Genomic DNA, 17506 nt, shown 5'->3' on the forward strand with positions numbered 1-17506 from the left:
CTAACCCATGTTGTACTTGCTCTGGGGGTGTGTGATGGGGCAGTGCGCAGGCAGCTTTACTCTGTATCTAAACCATGTTGTACTTGCTCTGGGAGTGTGAGCTGGGACAGTGCGCAGGCAGCTTTACTCTGTGTCTAACCCATGTTGTACTTGCTCTGGGAGTGTGTGATGGGGCAGTGCGCAGGCAGCTTTACTCTGTATCTAACCCATGTTGTACTTGCTCTGGGAGTGTGAGCTGGGACAGTGCGCAGGCAGCTTTACTCTGTGTCTAACCCATGTTGTACTTGCTCTGGGGGTGTGAGCTGGGACAGTGCGCAGGCAGCTTTACTCTGTGTCTAACCCATGTTGTACTTGCTCTGGGGGTGTGTGATGGGACAGTGCGCAGGCAGCTTTACTCTGTATCTAAACCATGTTGTACTTGCTCTGGGAGTGTGCGCTGGGACAGTGCGCAGGCAGCTTTACTCTGTGTCTAACCCATGTTGTACTTGCTCTGGGAGTGTGAGCTGGGACAGTGCGCAGGCAGCTTTACTCTGTATCTAACCCATGTTGTACTTGCTCTGGGAGTGTGAGCTGGGACAGTGCGCAGGCAGCTTTACTCTGTATCTAACCCATGTTGTACTTGCTCTGGGAGTGTGAGCTGGGACAGTGCGCAGGCAGCTTTACTCGGTGTCTAACCCATGTTGTTCTTGCTCTGGGAGTGTGCGCTGGGGCAGTGCGCAGGCAGCTTTACTCTGTATCTAACCCATGTTGTACTTGCTCTGGGAGTGTGAGCTGGGACAGTGCGCAGGCAGCTTTACTATTTTGTAGTATATATAAATGATTTGGAGGAAAATGTAACTGGTCTGATTAGTAAGTTTGCAGACGACACAAAGGTTGGTGGAATTGCGGATAGCGATGAGGACTGTCTGAGGATACAGCAGGATTTAGATTGTCTGGAGACTTGGGCGGAGAGATGGCAGATGGAGTTTAACCTGGACAAATGTGAGGTAATGCATTTTGGAAGGGCTAATGCAGGTAGGGAATATACAGTGAATGGTAGAACCCTCAAGAGTATTGAAAGTCAAAGAGATCGAGGAGTACAGGTCCACAGATCACTGAAAGGGGCTACACAGGTGGAGAAGGTAGTCAAGAAGGCATACGGCATGCTTGCCTTCATTGGCCGGGGCATTGAGTATAAGAATTGGCAAGTCATGTTGCAGCTGTATAGAACCTTAGTTAGGCCACACTTGGAGTATAGTGTTCAATTCTGGTCGCCACACTACCAGAAGGATGTGGAGGCTTTAGAGAGGGTGCAGAAGAGATTTACCAGAATGTTGCCTGGTATGGAGGGCATAAGCTATGAGGAGCGATTGAATAAACTCGGTTTGTTCTCACTGGAACGAAGGAGGTTGAGGGGCGACCTGATAGAGGTATACAAAATTATGAGGGGCATAGACAGAGTGGATAGTCAGAGGCTTTTCCCCAGGGTAGAGGGGTCAATTACAAGGGGGCATAGGTTTAAGGTGAGAGGGGCAAAGTTTAGAGTAGATGTACGAGGCAAGTTTTTTACGCAGAGGGTAGTGGGTGCCTGGAACTCACTACCGGAGGAGGTAGTGGAGGCAGGGACGATAGGGACATTTAAGGGGCATCTTGACAAATATATGAATAGGATGGGAATAGAAGGATACGGACCCAGGAAGTGTAGAAGATTGTAGTTTAGTCGGGCAGTATGGTCGGCACGGGCTTGGAGGGCCGAAGGGCCTGTTCCTGTGCTGTACATTTCTTTGTTCTTTGTTCTTTGTTCTTTGTGTCTAACCCATGTTGTACTTGCTCTGGGAGTGTGAGCTGGGACAGTGCGCAGGCAGCTTTACTCTGTATCTAACCCATGTTGTACTTGCTCTGGGAGTGTGAGCTGGGACAGTGCGCAGGCAGCTTTACTCTGTATCTAACCCATGTTGTACTTGCTCTGGGAGTGTGAGCTGGGACAGTGCGCAGACAGCTTTACTCTGTGTCTAACCCATGTTGTACTTGCTCTGGGAGTGAGAGCTGGGACAGTGCGCAGGCAGCTTTACTCTGTGTCTAACCCATGTTGTACTTGCTCTGGGAGTGTGAGCTGGGACAGTGCGCAGGCAGCTTTACTCTGTATCTAACCCAGGTTGTACTTGCTCTGGGAGTGTGTGCTGGGGCAGTGCGCAGGCAGCTTTACTCTGTGTCTAACCCATGTTGTACTTGCTCTGGGAGTGTGAGCTGGGACAGTGTGCAGGCAGCTTTACTCTGTGTCTAACCCATGTTGTACTTGCTCTGGGGGGGGGTGCTGGGACAGTGCGCAGGCAGCTTTACTCTGTGTCTAACCCATGTTGTACTTGCTCTGGGAGTGTGAGCTGGGACAGTGCGCAGGCAGCTTTACTCTGTGTCTAACCCATGTTGTACTTGCTCTGGGAGTGTGAGCTGGGACAGTGCGCAGGCAGCTTTACTCTGTGTCTAACCCATGTTGTACTTGCTCTGGGAGTGTGAGCTGGGACAGTGCGCAGGCAGCTTTACTCTGTATCTAACCCAGGTTGTACTTGCTCTGGGAGTGTGAGCTGGGACAGTGCGCAGGCAGCTTTACTCTGTGTCTAACCCATGTTGTACTTGCTCTGGGAGTGTGTGCTGGGACAGTGCGCAGGCAGCTTTACTCTGTGTCTAACCCATGTTGTACTTGCTCTGGGAGTGTGAGCTGGGACAGTGCGCAGGCAGCTTTACTCTGTATCTAACCCATGTTGTACTTGCTCTGGGAGTGTGAGCTGGGACAGTGCGCAGGCAGCTTTACTCTGTATCTAACCCATGTTGTACTTGCTCTGGGAGTGTGAGCTGGGACAGTGCGCAGGCAGCTTTACTCTGTGTCTAACTCATGTTGTACTTGCTCTGGGAGTGTGTGCTGGGGCAGTGCGCAGGCAGCTTTACTCTGTGTCTAACCCATGTTGTACTTGCTCTGGGGGTGTGAGCTGGGACAGTGCGCAGGCAGCTTTACTCTGTGTCTAACCCATGTTGTACTTGCTCTGGGAGTGTGAGCTGGGACAGTGCGCAGGCAGCTTTACTCTGTGTCTAACCCATGTTGTACTTGCCATGGGAGTGTGAGCTGGGACAGTGCGCAGGCAGCTTTACTCTGTATCTAACCCATGTTGTACTTGCTCTGGGAGTGTGAGCTGGGACAGTGCGCAGGCAGCTTTACTCTGTGTCTAACCCATGTTGTACTTGCTCTGGGAGTGTGAGCTGGGACAGTGCGCAGGCAGCTTTACTTTGTATCTAACCCATGTTGTACTTGCTCTGGGGGTGTGTGATGGGGCAGTGCGCAGACAGCTTTACTCTGTGTCTAACCCATGTTGTACTTGCTCTGGGAGTGTGTGCTGGGGCAGTGCGCAGGCAGCTTTACTCTGTATCGAACCCATGTTGTACTTGCTCTGGGAGTGTGAGCTGGGACAGTGCGCAGGCAGCTTTACTCTGTGTCTAACCCATGTTGTACTTGCTCTGGGAGTGTGAGCTGGGACAGTGCGCAGGCAGCTTTACTCTGTGTCTAACCCATGTTGTACTTGCTCTGGGAGTGTGAGCTGTGACAGTGCGCAGGCAGCTTTACTCTGTGTCTAACCCATGTTGTACTTGCTCTGGGAGTGTGAGCTGGGACAGTGCGCAGGCAGCTTTACTCTGTATCTAAGCCATGTTGTACTTGCTCTGGGAGTGTGAGCTGGGACAGTGCGCAGGCAGCTTTACTCTGTATCTAACCCATGTTGTACTTGCTCTGGGGGTGTGAGCTGGGACAGTGCGCAGGCAGCTTTACTCTGTATCTAACCAATGTTGTACTTGCTCTGGGGGTGTGTGATGGGGCAGTGCGCAGGCAGCTTTACTCTGTATCTAACCCATATTGTACTTGCTCTGGGGGTGTGAGCTGGGACAGTGCGCAGGCAGCTTTACTCTGTGTCTAACCCATGTTGTACTTGCTCTGGGGGTGTGAGCTGGGACAGTGCGCAGGCAGCTTTACTCTGTATCTAACCCATGTTGTACTTGCTCTGGGAGTGTGAGATGGGACAGTGCGCAGGCAGCTTTACTCTGTATCTAACCCATGTTGTACTTGCTCTGGGAGTGTGAGATGGGACAGTGCGCAGGCAGCTTTACTCTGTATCTAACCCATGTTGTACTTGCTCTGGGAGTGTGTGCTGGGACAGTGCGCAGGCAGCTTTACTCTGTGTCTAACCCATGTTGTACTAGCTCTGGGAGTGTGAGCTGGGACAGTGCGCAGGCAGCTTAACTCTGTATCTAACCCATGTTGTACTTGCTCTGGGAGTGTGAGCTGGGACAGTGCGCAGGCAGCTTTACTCTGTATCTAACCCATGTTGTACTTGCTCTGGGAGTGTGAGCTGGGACAGTGCGCAGGCAGCTTTACTCTGTGTCTAACCCATGTTGTACTTGCTCTGGGAGTGTGAGCTGGGACAGTGCGCAGGCAGCTTTACTCTGTGTCTAACCCATGTTGTACTTGCTCTGGGGGTGTGTGCTGGGGCAGTGCGCAGGCAGCTTTACTCTGTGTCTAACCCATGTTGTACTTGCTCTGGGGGTGTGTGATGGGGCAGTGAGCAGGCAGCTTTACTCTGTGTCTAACCCATGTTGTACTTGCTCTGGGGGTGTGAGCTGGGACAGTGCGCAGGCAGCTTTGCTCTGTATCTAACCCATGTTGTACTTGCTATGGGGGTGTGAGCTGGGACAGTGCGCAGGCAGCTTTACTCTCTGTCTAACCCATGTTGTACTTGCTCTGGGGGTGTGAGCTGGGACAGTGCGTAGGCAGCTTTACTCTGTATCTAACCCATGTTGTACTTGCTCTGGGGGTGTGAGCTGGGACAGTCCGCAGGCAGCTTTACTCTGTGTCTAACCCATGTTGTACTTGCTCTGGGAGTGTGAGCTGGGACAGTGCGCAGGCAGCTTTACTCTGTGTCTAACCCATGTTGTACTTGCTCTGGGAGTGTGAGCTGGGACAGTGCGCAGGTAGCTTTACTCTGTATCTAACCCATGTTGTACTTGCTCTGGGAGTGTGAGCTGGGACAGTGCGCAGGCAGCTTTACTCTGTGTCTAACCCATGTTGTACTTGCTCTGGGAGTGTGAGCTGGGACAGTGCGCAGGCAGCTTTACTCTGTATCTAACCCATGTTGTACTTGCTCTGGGAGTGTGAGCTGGGACAGTGCGCAGGCAGCTTTACTCTGTGTCTAACCCATGTTGTACTTGCTCTGGGGGTGTGAGCTGGGACAGTGCGCAGGCAGCTTTACTCTGTGTCTAACCCATGTTGTACTTGCTCTGGGGGTGTGTGCTGGGACAGTGCGCAGGCAGCTTTACTCTGTGTCTAACCCATGTTGTACTTGCTCTGGGAGTGTGAGCTGGGACAGTGCGCAGGCAGCTTTACTCTGTGTCTAACCCATGTTGTACTTGCTCTGGGAGTGTGAGCTGGGACAGTGCGCAGGCAGCTTTACTCTGTGTCTAACCCATGTTGTACTTGCTCTGGGAGTGTGAGCTGGGACACTGCGCAGACAGCTTTACTCTGTATCTAACCCATGTTGTACTTGCTCTGGGTGTGTGTGCTGGGACAGTGTGCAGGCAGCTTTACTCTGTATCTAACCCATGTTGTACTTGCTCTGGGAGTGTGAGCTGGGACAGTGCGCAGGCAGCTTTACTCTGTATCTAACCCATGTTGTACTTGCTCTGGGTGTGTGAGCTGGGACAGTGCGCAGGCAGCTTTACTCTGTATCTAACCCATGTTGTACTTGCTCTGGGAGTGTGAGCTGGGACAGTGCGCAGGCAGCTTTACTCTGTGTCTAACCCATGTTGTACTTGCTCTGGGAGTGTGAGCTGGGACAGTGCGCAGGCAGCTTTACTCTGTGTCTAACCCATGTTGTACTTGCTCTGGGAGTGTGAGCTGGGACAGTGCGCAGGCAGCTTTACTCTGTGTCTAACCCATGTTGTACTTGCTCTGGGAGTGTGAGCTCGGACAGTGCGTAGGCAGCTTTACTCTGTATCTAACCCATGTTGTACTTGCTCTGGGAGTGTGTGCTGGGACAGTGCGTAGGCAGCTTTACTCTGTATCTAACCCATGTTGTACTTGCTCTGGGGGTGTGAGCTGGGACAGTGTGCAGGCAGCTTTACTCTGTATCTAACCCATGTTGTACTTGCTCTGGGAGTGTGAGCTGGGACAGTGCGCAGGCAGCTTTACTCTGCATCTAACCCATGTTGTACTTGCTCTGGGAGTGTGAGCTGGGACAGTGCGCAGGCAGCTTTACTCTGTATCTAACCCATGTTGTACTTGCTCTGGGAGTGTGTGCTGGGACAGTGCGCAGGCAGCTTTACTCTGTGTCTAACCCATGTTGTACTTGCTCTGGGAGTGTGAGCTGGGACAGTGCGCAGGCAGCTTTACTCTGTATCTAACCCATGTTGTACTTGCTCTGGGAGTGTGAGCTGGGACAGTGCGCAGGCAGCTTTACTCTGTATCTAACCCATGTTGTACTTGCTCTGGGAGTGTGAGCTGGGACAGTGCGCAGGCAGCTTTACTCTGTGTCTAACCCATGTTGTACTTGCTCTGGGAGTGTGAGCTGGGACAGTGCGCAGGCAGCTTTACTCTGTGTCTAACCCATGTTGTACTTGCTCTGGGAGTGTGAGCTGGGACAGTGCGCAGGCAGCTTTACTCTGTGTCTAACCCATGTTGTACTTGCTCTGGGAGTGTGAGCTGGGACAGTGCGCAGGCAGCTTTACTCTGTGTCTAACCCATGTTGTACTTGCTCTGGGAGTGTGAGCTGGGACAGTGCGCAGGCAGCTTTACTCTGTATCTAACCCATGTTGTACTTGCTCTGGGAGTGTGAGCTGGGACAGTGCACAGGCAGCTTTACTCTGTGTCTAACACATGTTGTACTTGCTCTGGGGGTGTGAGCTGGGACAGTGCGCAGGCAGCTTTACTCTGTGTCTAACCCATGTTGTACTTGCTCTGGGAGTGTGAGCTGGGACAGTGCGCAGGCAGCTTTACTCTGTGTCTAACCCATGTTGTACTCGCTCTGGGAGTGTGAGCTGGGACAGTGCGCAGGCAGCTTTACTCTGTGTCTAACCCATGTTGTACTTGCTCTGGGAGTGTGAGCTGGGACAGTGCGCAGGCAGCTTTACTCTGTATCTAACCCATGTTGTACTTGCTCTGGGGGTGTGAGCTGGGACAGTGCGCAGGCAGCTTTACTCTGTGTCTAACCCATGTTGTACTTGCTCTGGGAGTGTGAGCTGGGACAGTGCGCAGGCAGCTTTACTCTGTGTCTAACCCATGTTGTACTCGCTCTGGGAGTGTGAGCTGGGACAGTGCGCAGGCAGCTTTACTCTGTGTCTAACCCATGTTGTACTTGCTCTGGGAGTGTGAGCTGGGACAGTGCGCAGGCAGCTTTACTCTGTGTCTAACCCATGTTGTACTTGCTCTGGGGGTGTGAGCTGGGACAGTGCGCAGGCAGCTTTACTCTGTGTCTAACCCATGTTGTACTTGCTCTGGGGGTGTGAGCTGGGACAGTGCGCAGGCAGCTTTACTCTGTGTCTAACCCATGTTGTACTTGCTCTGGGAGTGTGAGCTGGGACAGTGCGCAGGCAGCTTTACTCTGTGTCTAACCCATGTTGTACTTGCTCTGGGGGTGTGAGCTGGGACAGTGCGCAGGCAGCTTTACTCTGTGTCTAACCCATGTTGTACTTGCTCTGGGGGTGTGAGCTGGGACACTGCGCAGGCAGCTTTACTCTGTGTCTAACCCATGTTGTACTTGCTCTGGGAGTGTGAGCTGGGACAGTGCGCAGGCAGCTTTACTCTGTGTCTAACCCATGTTGTACTTGCTCTGGGGGTGTGAGCTGGGACAGTGCGCAGGCAGCTTTACTCTGTGTCTAACCCATGTTGTACTTGCTCTGGGAGTGTGAGCTGGGACAGTGCGCAGGCAGCTTTACTCTGTGTCTAACCCATGTTGTACTTGCTCTGGGAGTGTGAGCTGGGACAGTGCGCAGGCAGCTTTACTCTGTGTCTAACCCATGTTGTACTCGCTCTGGGAGTGTGAGCTGGGACAGTGCGCAGGCAGCTTTACTCTGTGTCTAACCCATGTTGTACTTGCTCTGGGAGTGTGAGCTGGGACACTGCGCAGGCAGCTTTACTCTGTGTCTAACCCATGTTGTACTTGCTCTGGGAGTGTGTGCTGGGACAGTGTGCAGGCAGCTTTACTCTGTATCTAACCCATGTTGTACTTGCTCTGGGAGTGTGAGCTGGGACAGTGCGCAGGCAGCTTTACTCTGTGTCTAACCCATGTTGTACTTGCTCTGGGAGTGTGAGCTGGGACAGTGCGCAGGCAGCTTTACTCTGTATCTAACCCATGTTGTCCTTGCTCTGGGAGTGTGAGCTGGGACAGTGCGCAGGCAGCTTTACTCTGTGTCTAACCCATGTTGTACTTGCTCTGGGAGTGTGAGCTGGGACAGTGCGCAGGCAGCTTTACTCTGTATCTAACCCATGTTGTCCTTGCTCTGGGAGTGTGTGCTGGGACAGTGCGCAGGCAGCTTTACTCTGTGTCTAACCCATGTTGTACTTGCTCTGGGAGTGTGAGCTGGGACAGTGCGCAGGCAGCTTTACTCTGTATCTAACCCATGTTGTACTTGCTCTGGGAGTGTGTGCTGGGACAGTGCGCAGGTAGCTTTACTCTGTGTCTAACCCATGTTGTACTTGCTCTGGGAGTGTGAGCTGGGACAGTGCGCAGGCAGCTTTACTCTGTATCTAACCCATGTTGTCCTTGCTCTGGGAGTGTGAGCTGGGACAGTGCGCAGGCAGCTTTACTCTGTGTCTAACCCATGTTGTACTTGCTCTGGGGGTGTGAGCTGGGACAGTGCGCAGGCAGCTTTACTCTGTGTCTAACCCATGTTGTACTTGCTCTGGGAGTGTGAGCTGGGACAGTGCGCAGGCAGCTTTACTCTGTGTCTAACCCATGTTGTACTTGCTCTGGGGGTGTGAGCTGGGACAGTGCGCAGGCAGCTTTACTCTGTGTCTAACCCATGTTGTACTTGCTCTGGGAGTGTGAGCTGGGACAGTGCGCAGGCAGCTTTACTCTGTATCTAACCCATGTTGTACTTGCTCTGGGAGTGTGAGCTGGGACAGTGCGCAGGCAGCTTTACTCTGTGTCTAACCCATGTTGTACTTGCTCTGGGGGTGTGTGATGGGGCAGTGCGCAGGCAGCTTTACTCTGTATCTAACCCATGTTGTACTTGCTCTGGGAGTGTGTGATGGGGCAGTGCGCAGGCAGCTTTACTCTGTGTCTAACCCATGTTGTACTTGCTCTGGGAGTGTGTGATGGGGCAGTGCGCAGGCAGCTTTACTCTGTATCTAACCCATGTTGTACTTGCTCTGGGAGTGTGAGCTGGGACAGTGCGCAGGCAGCTTTACTCTGTGTCTAACCCATGTTGTACTTGCTCTGGGAGTGTGAGCTGGGACAGTGCGCAGGCAGCTTTACTCTGTATCTAACCCATGTTGTACTTGCTCTGGGAGTGTGAGCTGGGACTGTGCGCAGGCAGCTTTACTCTGGGTGGAGCCAGTTCTGTAGCTGGGACTACCTGATGAGGCAGCATAAAGAATCCTCCTCTTTATCTAACCTGCGCTGTACCTGCCCAGTGTTACATTGGGCAGTGTCGAGGGAGCAATGTTCCAAGATCAAGGAGTCATTGATTGTGGAAGGTGTGTGAAATAGAGTGTCAAAGGACACAACTCGACACATTTCAATGGGAGCATGAACTTCACAAAAGGATGGTTTGGGAGATGGCAGGAACTCAATATTGAAATAAATTCCAGCAAAGCAGCAACCCCCTCCAAAAGGAGCAGGAGCCCTATTCTGGCCGACCCTGAGGATCAAGTCTGCCTTGTTCCACTTCTGTCTAATAAGTTCTGAAGTGATTGCTAAGACTAATCCACATTCTTCAGACAACCACATGTGAAGCAGGTAGTTCTTGAAGGGTGGGGTGGATTGGTTATTTCCAGGTTCATGAGCTCCCTCTGATGTCTTGACTTTGTCTCTGCACATTTGCAGAGAATTCCTTCTCTGGGTTCGCTGGGATCTTCGGCGACGGCCGATCCTGGCACCTCGGGCCATATCTTTGACCACACGCCAAGCAGGTGTTTCCAGGAGGCGGAATTGGCCCCTGGACTAGGGAGCGCCGGTATTTCTTTCGCAGACTCCTTTACTGGGCCTCCTCTTACCATCGGGTGTCCTCAAAGAATTGTGTCCCTTCAACCAGGAGGTTCCTCCAAGTAGGTCACTTGTGAGCCAGCGTCTCCCAGGCGTTGAGGTCGATGTTGGATTTCTTGAGGAAAGCCTTCAGGCTGCCCCGTTTGGAAGGCTTCCATGAGCTGAGTGAAGAAGATTTGCTTTGACAGTCAGGACTCTATCCAAAGCAGATGGCTGGCCGGAGAGATGGTTTTAATAAACAATTAAAAGCTCTTCCTTGACAGACCAATAAATTCTCTGAGACAAACTCCCTATACCTAGAAGTATTCAAAATATGAGAACAGATAAACAGATACACAAATCCTTCTCAAACTATACCTTTGGACACTTCAGATAACACCTTCACAAAAAGTCTGTTCTGATATCTGGAGAACGTGACAACACATGAAAAAAGACAGGCACCAAACGTGCCCCCTTGTCAATATATCTTTGGACACCTGACAATTACCCTACAACTATTAAAAGATCTATCAGTGATAGTACATCCAATTAGCCATTTGGCTATAGGTTATTGACCAGCAATAAATGCCAAGGTAACGAATGCCTTCCTGAACCGACAAGCAACTTTTATGTATATAAGGAGAGGGCATTTTAGCAGAAGCACTCTCTTATTCGGACCCCCGTATAGGACGTGAGTCAATTCTGTTCTTGGAAGCTTGTCTCGTCGAACAAAACCTCAGGTTGTAAGTATGGTTTTGTATAACTTCACGAAGGGCGAGTGACGAATCTAAACTCTCCCCATAAAAAGTAACTGAGACCTTGTTTAGCTGCTTAGAAACACATTCGCCCTTCGTGAGATCTATTCTGAGTCTTAGCAGGAAAACTGGTTTCCTTCTTTTGATAGGTTAACCTAGGGCATAGGTTGGTAATAGGGCATAGGTTGGTAATAGAGTATTATCAGTTCCGGAATAACCTAAATCCACGACAAATCTGCTAACTCTCTCTCTGCAGTAAAGCAAGTGTTGTGAAGCGGCGACCAGAATCTCAGGAACAACAGCCAAATGCGAAGCCAGAGGGGTCTCCTGGAAAAATAGACTGCTAAACGGCGGAGAAGAGCAATGCACATTATATTCCAGATACTACATTCGGGGAAGGAAGTGCACTAAAGGACTCATTATCTGAAGGAAGGATTCTCATATATTCACCTTAATCTTCATTATTTTCCCCCCTTTTCCAACTGGCTAAATCACTGGCTTTGAAAGCAGGCCAGCAGCACAATTCAATTCCCGTACCAGCCTCCCTGAACAGCCGCCGGAATGTGGCGACTAGGGGCTTTTGACAGTAACTTCATTTGAAGCCTACTTGTGACAATAAGCGATTTTCATTTCATTTCTGTGTTTGTCTGTCTTGTGTGTGGGGGTAGAGGGTGGGGCAGTTGAAGCAGAGTCAGGTATTAACTCGACATTAAGCAGCTGTGTTTGCTGTATGTTTCATATTCGTTCTGGTTCTAAATATGCAATAATTGTGTTTCACTGACTAACCTGGAGACTGTAATTATTGGGCAGCCAAGGGCGAACGATTTTGGGACATTTTAAAGAATGATTGGATGCATCACTTCTGTTGTGACACTGAGGCACGTGGGGCTGGAATTGACTGCCCAAGGTGGCGTGACAGTGGATAGATAGATTCTTGTCCGGCAATGAAATCAAAGGATATGCACTGCCTGGGAAGATGGCAGAGTTGGGTTCACAGAATCACAGAATAACACAGCACAAGGCAAGAAAAACCCCTGACCTGGCCACCGAATCCCATTTGCCAGCACTTAGTCCATAGCCTTGAATGTTGTGACGCGCCAAGTGCTCATCTGGGTACTTTGTAAAGGATGTGAGGCAATCAGCCTCTACCCCCCTCCCAGGCAGTGCGTTCCAGACCGTCGCCACACTCTGGGTAAAATAACTTTTCCTCAAATACCCCCTAACCTGCCCCTCATCTTGAACTTGTCTCACATTCTTTAAACGGTACCTGGATGGGCACTTGCCACCTCATACCATTCCCCGCCAAGTTGGGTCAAGTGGTGGTAAATTGGACTGGGCAGACAGACTCAATGGGCCGAAGGGGCTCTTCTGCACTGTGCTTCTGTGATATTGGGGGTAGATGGAGAAAGTGCAACCCAGCACAAACGTATCAGCTGTGATCTTACTGAGTGGTAGGCAGACTGGAGGGGCAGAATGGCCAACTTCTGCTCCTGTTTCATCTCAGCCTGGTTGCTGGCGGGGGTCTTCAATCTCCACGTCAAACATGTCCTCAGTCTTTAAAATTCCATATTTACATTGGTCCGTTAGTGGATTTGAACTCACTTGTGCAGGTGTACATGAAAACCCAGAAGCCAAAAGAAAAAATATGCTACATTGATCAAGTTTAAATTGGGGAATTTTATCTGCTAGATTGCATTCTGTGTTTCATGTATCCAAATTCCCCACTCACTTCACATTCATATTGGGGCCTCAATATATATTTGTTATGATTGATTTCTGGGATCTGGGCATGGCCGGCCAGCATTTATTACCCATATCTCATTGCCCTTTGAGTAGACTGTTTGGCCATTTCAGGGGGCGTTTAAGAATCAACCACTGGAGTCACATGTAGGCCAGGCCAGGTAAGGACGGCAGATTTCCTTCCCTAAAGGACATTAATGAACCAGATGGGTTTTTACAACAATCGACAATAGTTTCATGTTCATCATTAGACCTTCCATTTCAGATTTTTATTGAGTTTAAATTTCACCATCCGCCACGGTTAGATTCAAACCTGGATCCACAGATTATTCCACCGGATCTCTGGATTATTTGAAAAACATTGGTTAATTAATAGAAAGCAAAGAGTGGGGATTAATGGGTGTTTCTCTGGTTGGCAATCAGTAGCCAGTGGTGTCCCTCAGGGATCAGTGTTGGGCCCACAACTGTTCACAATTTACATAGATGATTTGGAGTTGGGGACCAAGGGCAATGTGTTAAAGTTTGCAGACGACACTAAGATAAGTGGTAAAGCAAAAAGTGCAGAGGATACTGGAAGTCTGCAGAGGGATTTGGATAGGCTAAGTGAATGGGCTAGGGTCTGGCAGATGGAATACAATGTTGACAAATGTGAGGTTATCCATTTTGGTAGGAATAACAGCAAAAGGGATTATTATTTAAATGATAAAATATTAAAACATGCTGCTGTGCAGAGAGACCTGGGTGTGCTTGTGCATGAGTCGCAAAAAGTTGGTTTTCAGGTGCAACAGGTGATTAAGAAGGCAAATGGAATTTTGTCCTTCATTGCTAGAGGGATGGAGTTTAAGACTAGGGAGGTTCTGCTGCAATTGTATAAGGTGTTAGTGAGGCCACACCTGGAGTATTGTGTTCAGTTTTGGTCTCCTTACTTGAGAAAGGACATACTGGCACTGGAGGGTGTGCAGAGGAGATTCACTAGGTTAATCCCAGAGCTGAGGGGGTTGGATTACGAGGAGAGGTTGAGTAGACTGGGACTGTACTCGTTGGAATTTAGAAGGATGAGGGGGGATCTTATAGAAACATATAAGATTATGAAGGGAATAGATTGGATAGATGCGGGCAGGTTGTTTCCACTGGCGGGTGAAAGCAGAACTAGGGGGCATAGCCTCAAAATAAGGGGAAGTAGATTTAGGACTGAGTTTAGGAGGAACTTCTTCACCCAAAGGGTTGTGAATCTATGGAATTCCTTGCCCAGTGAAGCAGTTGAGGCTCCTTCATTAAATGTTTTTAAGATAAAGATAGATAGTTTTTTGAAGAATAAAGGGATTAAGGGTTATGGTGTTCGGGCCGGAAAGTGGAGCTGAGTCCACAAAAGATCAGCCATGATCACATTGAATGTTGGAGCAGGCTCGAGGGGCCAGATGGCCTACTCCTGCTCCTAGTTCTTATGTTCTTATTACTTAGAACATACAGCGGAGAAGGAGGCCATTCGGTCCATCGAGTCTGCACCGACCCACTTAAGCCCTCACTTCCTTACCAACTTTTACAGATGCACCATAGAAAGCATCCTATCGGGCTGCATCACAGCCTGGTATGGCAACTGCTCGGCCCAGGACCACAAGATACATCAGAGAGTCGTGAACACCGCCCAGTCCATCACACGAACCTGCCTCCCATCCATTGACTCCATCTACACCTCCCGCTGCCTGGGGAAAGCGGGCAGCATAATCAAAGATCCCTCCCACCCGGCTTACTCACTCTTCCAACTTCTTCCATCGGGCAGGAGATACAGAAGTCTGAGAACACGCACGAACAGACTCAAAAACAGCTTCTTCCCCGCTGTCACCAGACTCCTAAATGACCCTCTTCTGGACTGACCTCATTAACACTACACCCTGTATGCTTCATCCGATGCCAGTGCTTATGTAGTTACATTGTATATGTTGTGTTGCCCTATTATTTTCTTCCCTTTTCTTCCCATGTTCTTAATGATTTGTTGAGCTGCTCGCAGAAAAATACTTTTCACTGTACACGTGACAATAAACAAATCCAATCCAACTTCCACCCTATCCCCGTAACCAAATAAACCCTCCTAACCTTTTTGGTCACTAAGGGCAATTTGTCATGGACAATCCACCTAACCTGCCCGTCTTTGGACTGTGGGAGTAAACCGGAGCACCTGGAGAAAACCAACGCAGATATGGGGAGAACTTGCAGACTCCGAACAGTCAGTGACCCAGTGGGGAATCGAACCTGGGACCCTGGCGCTGTGAAGCCACAGTGCTAACCACTGTGCTACTGTGCTGCCCTTTAATTACGGCATCAAAGTTCCATCCAACATTTCTTCCTCTGTTCAAACTGAATAAATGCTGCAAATTTGGATATAAATTGAATTCAGAACAATCCTACATTTAAATGTAGCCTCTGTGCGATAAGAAATAAACAGGCAAGTTTCTGATTGGCCACAAGATTCAGACTTGAGCGATACTGCTATCAGCTACAGGTTACCACAAGGAACCCTTCCACATCATCACCGTTCTGTCTCCTCCTTACCGCAGGTTTGCCGCAGTCACATTCCTCGCCTTTCTCCACGTACAGGTTGCCACACTTGGGGCCAGCAACCAGATTGTCGAGATTTGGCAGATTGTAGAGACAGCTGCCTCTGCCAATGCTCAAGCTTCTCATAAAGTCAGCGACGCTACAGCTGCTGAAATTTGTCGGCAATGGGTAACTGAAACAAAGAACATAGGAGAGGGCCAAAGGAGAGTGAGGTCAAAAACACAACACGGAAAAGGTAACATGTTCGTCACACACGTGGTAATGGTAACTCCTAAACCTCCTTACAGGAGCTCCAAAACCCAGAACCGGGAGCAGCAGGTACTCACAACCTGCACATTCCACTCACAGATACACCCCATTATCATGGGAGTGACCCTTCAAGAAATGTTTTGTCTTATCACATGGCTTCAATGATTTCATTTTGTGGGTGGAGCTGGGCTGTGGAACTGGGCATTTACTTTCATTTTGATTTGGGCTTCTTTTGATGGCTCGTTTCCTTTCATTTTCATTTCTGGCTGCTGTATTCAGACAGACGAGTATCTTGGAGTGTATCTCTACCTTAAGTTTTCAAGCTGTTTCCAGATTACTTGATAAGAAATAATTGCTTTCTGTAAGGAATTCAAACCTGCTGTTGTTGAAAAGGCGACAAGAGCATCCAGACCAGGTCTGAGTGCTGGGGGCTGGGCCACTCCTTTGAAAAGGGGTTTCTGGTTTCTGGGACTTGTTATTGAATTGGAACAGTTAAAGGGGGAAAATAATTAAGGGTTATAAAAACAGTACTGTAGCTGTGTGGGGTATTTATGTTGGTAGTTGATAAAAATGTTTACTGTGCGTGTTTATAGAAATGTCAACTGAATTTGTAGAATAAAGTTTGTTTTTAATTCAAAGTGCTTGAGGCCTGTGTTGAATAACAGATGAAAGGCAGTCCCGTGTGCGCATCGTAACCAAAATCAATAAACAGTTGTAGGTCAGGTGAACTCCATGATATACTTTGGAGGTTTGTAAACACTGGCTCATAACACCATCCTGACCTGGAACTAGATCACCATTCCTTCACTGGCACAGGATGTTATGGTCTTTATACAGGCCAGTAACCTGCTGAAATCCCAACGACAAACAAAGAGCAATCGCGTCAACCTCCCAATGGTCCCTCACAGCCATGGTTATAACTGATGGTCCCTCACAGCCATGGTTATTAGAGATGGTCACCTCCCCATGGTTATAACTGATGGTCACCTCCCCATGGTTATAACTGATGGTCACCTCCCCATGGTTATAACTGATGGTCACCTCCCCATGGTTATTAGTGATGGTCACCTCCCCATGGTTATTAGTGATGGTCACCTCCCCATGGTTATAACTGATGGTCACCTCCCCATGGTTATTAGAGATGGTCACCTCCCCATGGTTGTTAGTGATGGTCACCTCCCCATGGTTATTAGAGATGGTCACCACCCCATGGTTGTTAGCGATGGTCACCTCCCCATGGATATTAGTGATGATAACCTCCCCATGGTTATTACTTGTGGTCACCATCCCATGGTTATTAGTGATGGTCACCGCCCCATGGTTATTAGTGATGGTCACCTCCACATGGTTATTAGTGATGGTCACCACCCCATGGTTATTAGTGATGGTCACTTCCCCATGGTTGTTAGCGATGGTCACCTCCCCATGGATATTAGTGATGGTCACCGCCCAATGGATATTAGTGATGGTCACCGCCACATTCCTCCCCATAGTTATTAGTGATGGTCACCACCCCATGGTTATTAGTGATGGTCACCTCCCCATGGTTATTAGTGATGGTCACCTCCCCATGGTTATTAGTGATGGTCACCACCCCATGGTTATTAGTGATGGTCACCTCCCCATGGTTATTAGTGATGGTCACCTCCCCATGGTTATTAGTGATGGTCACCGCCACATTGTTATTAGTGGTGGTCACTTCCCCATGGTTATTAGTGATGGTGAACTCCCCATGGTTATTAGTGATGGTCACCTCCCCATGGTTATTAGTGATGGTGAACTCCCCATGGTTATTAGTGATGGTCACCGCCCAATGGATATTAGTGATGGTCACCGCCACATTCCTCCCCATAGTTATTAGTGATGGTCATCGCCCCATTGTTATTAGTGATGGTCACCGCCCAATGGTTATTAGTGATGGTCACCTCCCCATGGTTATTAGTGATGGTCACCGCCCAATGGATATTAGTGATGGTCACCTCCCCATGGTTATTAGTGATGGTCACCTCC

At 49.5% G+C, this 17506-nt stretch overlaps 1 protein-coding gene across 1 annotated transcript in view; it reads right to left on the minus strand.

Annotated features, from left to right (window-relative positions):
* Positions 1–17506, minus strand: part of LOC140409453 (disintegrin and metalloproteinase domain-containing protein 12-like) — a 170637-nt gene that overhangs the window by 93475 nt on the left and 59656 nt on the right. Inside the window, exon 5 of the mRNA XM_072497885.1 lies at positions 15242–15419. Coding sequence (XP_072353986.1) covers positions 15242–15419 — 178 coding nt within the window. The remainder of the gene's footprint in view (positions 1–15241; positions 15420–17506) is intronic.

Source organism: Scyliorhinus torazame, chromosome 3 (genome assembly GCF_047496885.1).
Source record: "Scyliorhinus torazame isolate Kashiwa2021f chromosome 3, sScyTor2.1, whole genome shotgun sequence".
In the NCBI taxonomy this organism is placed as follows: domain Eukaryota; kingdom Metazoa; phylum Chordata; class Chondrichthyes; order Carcharhiniformes; family Scyliorhinidae; genus Scyliorhinus; species Scyliorhinus torazame.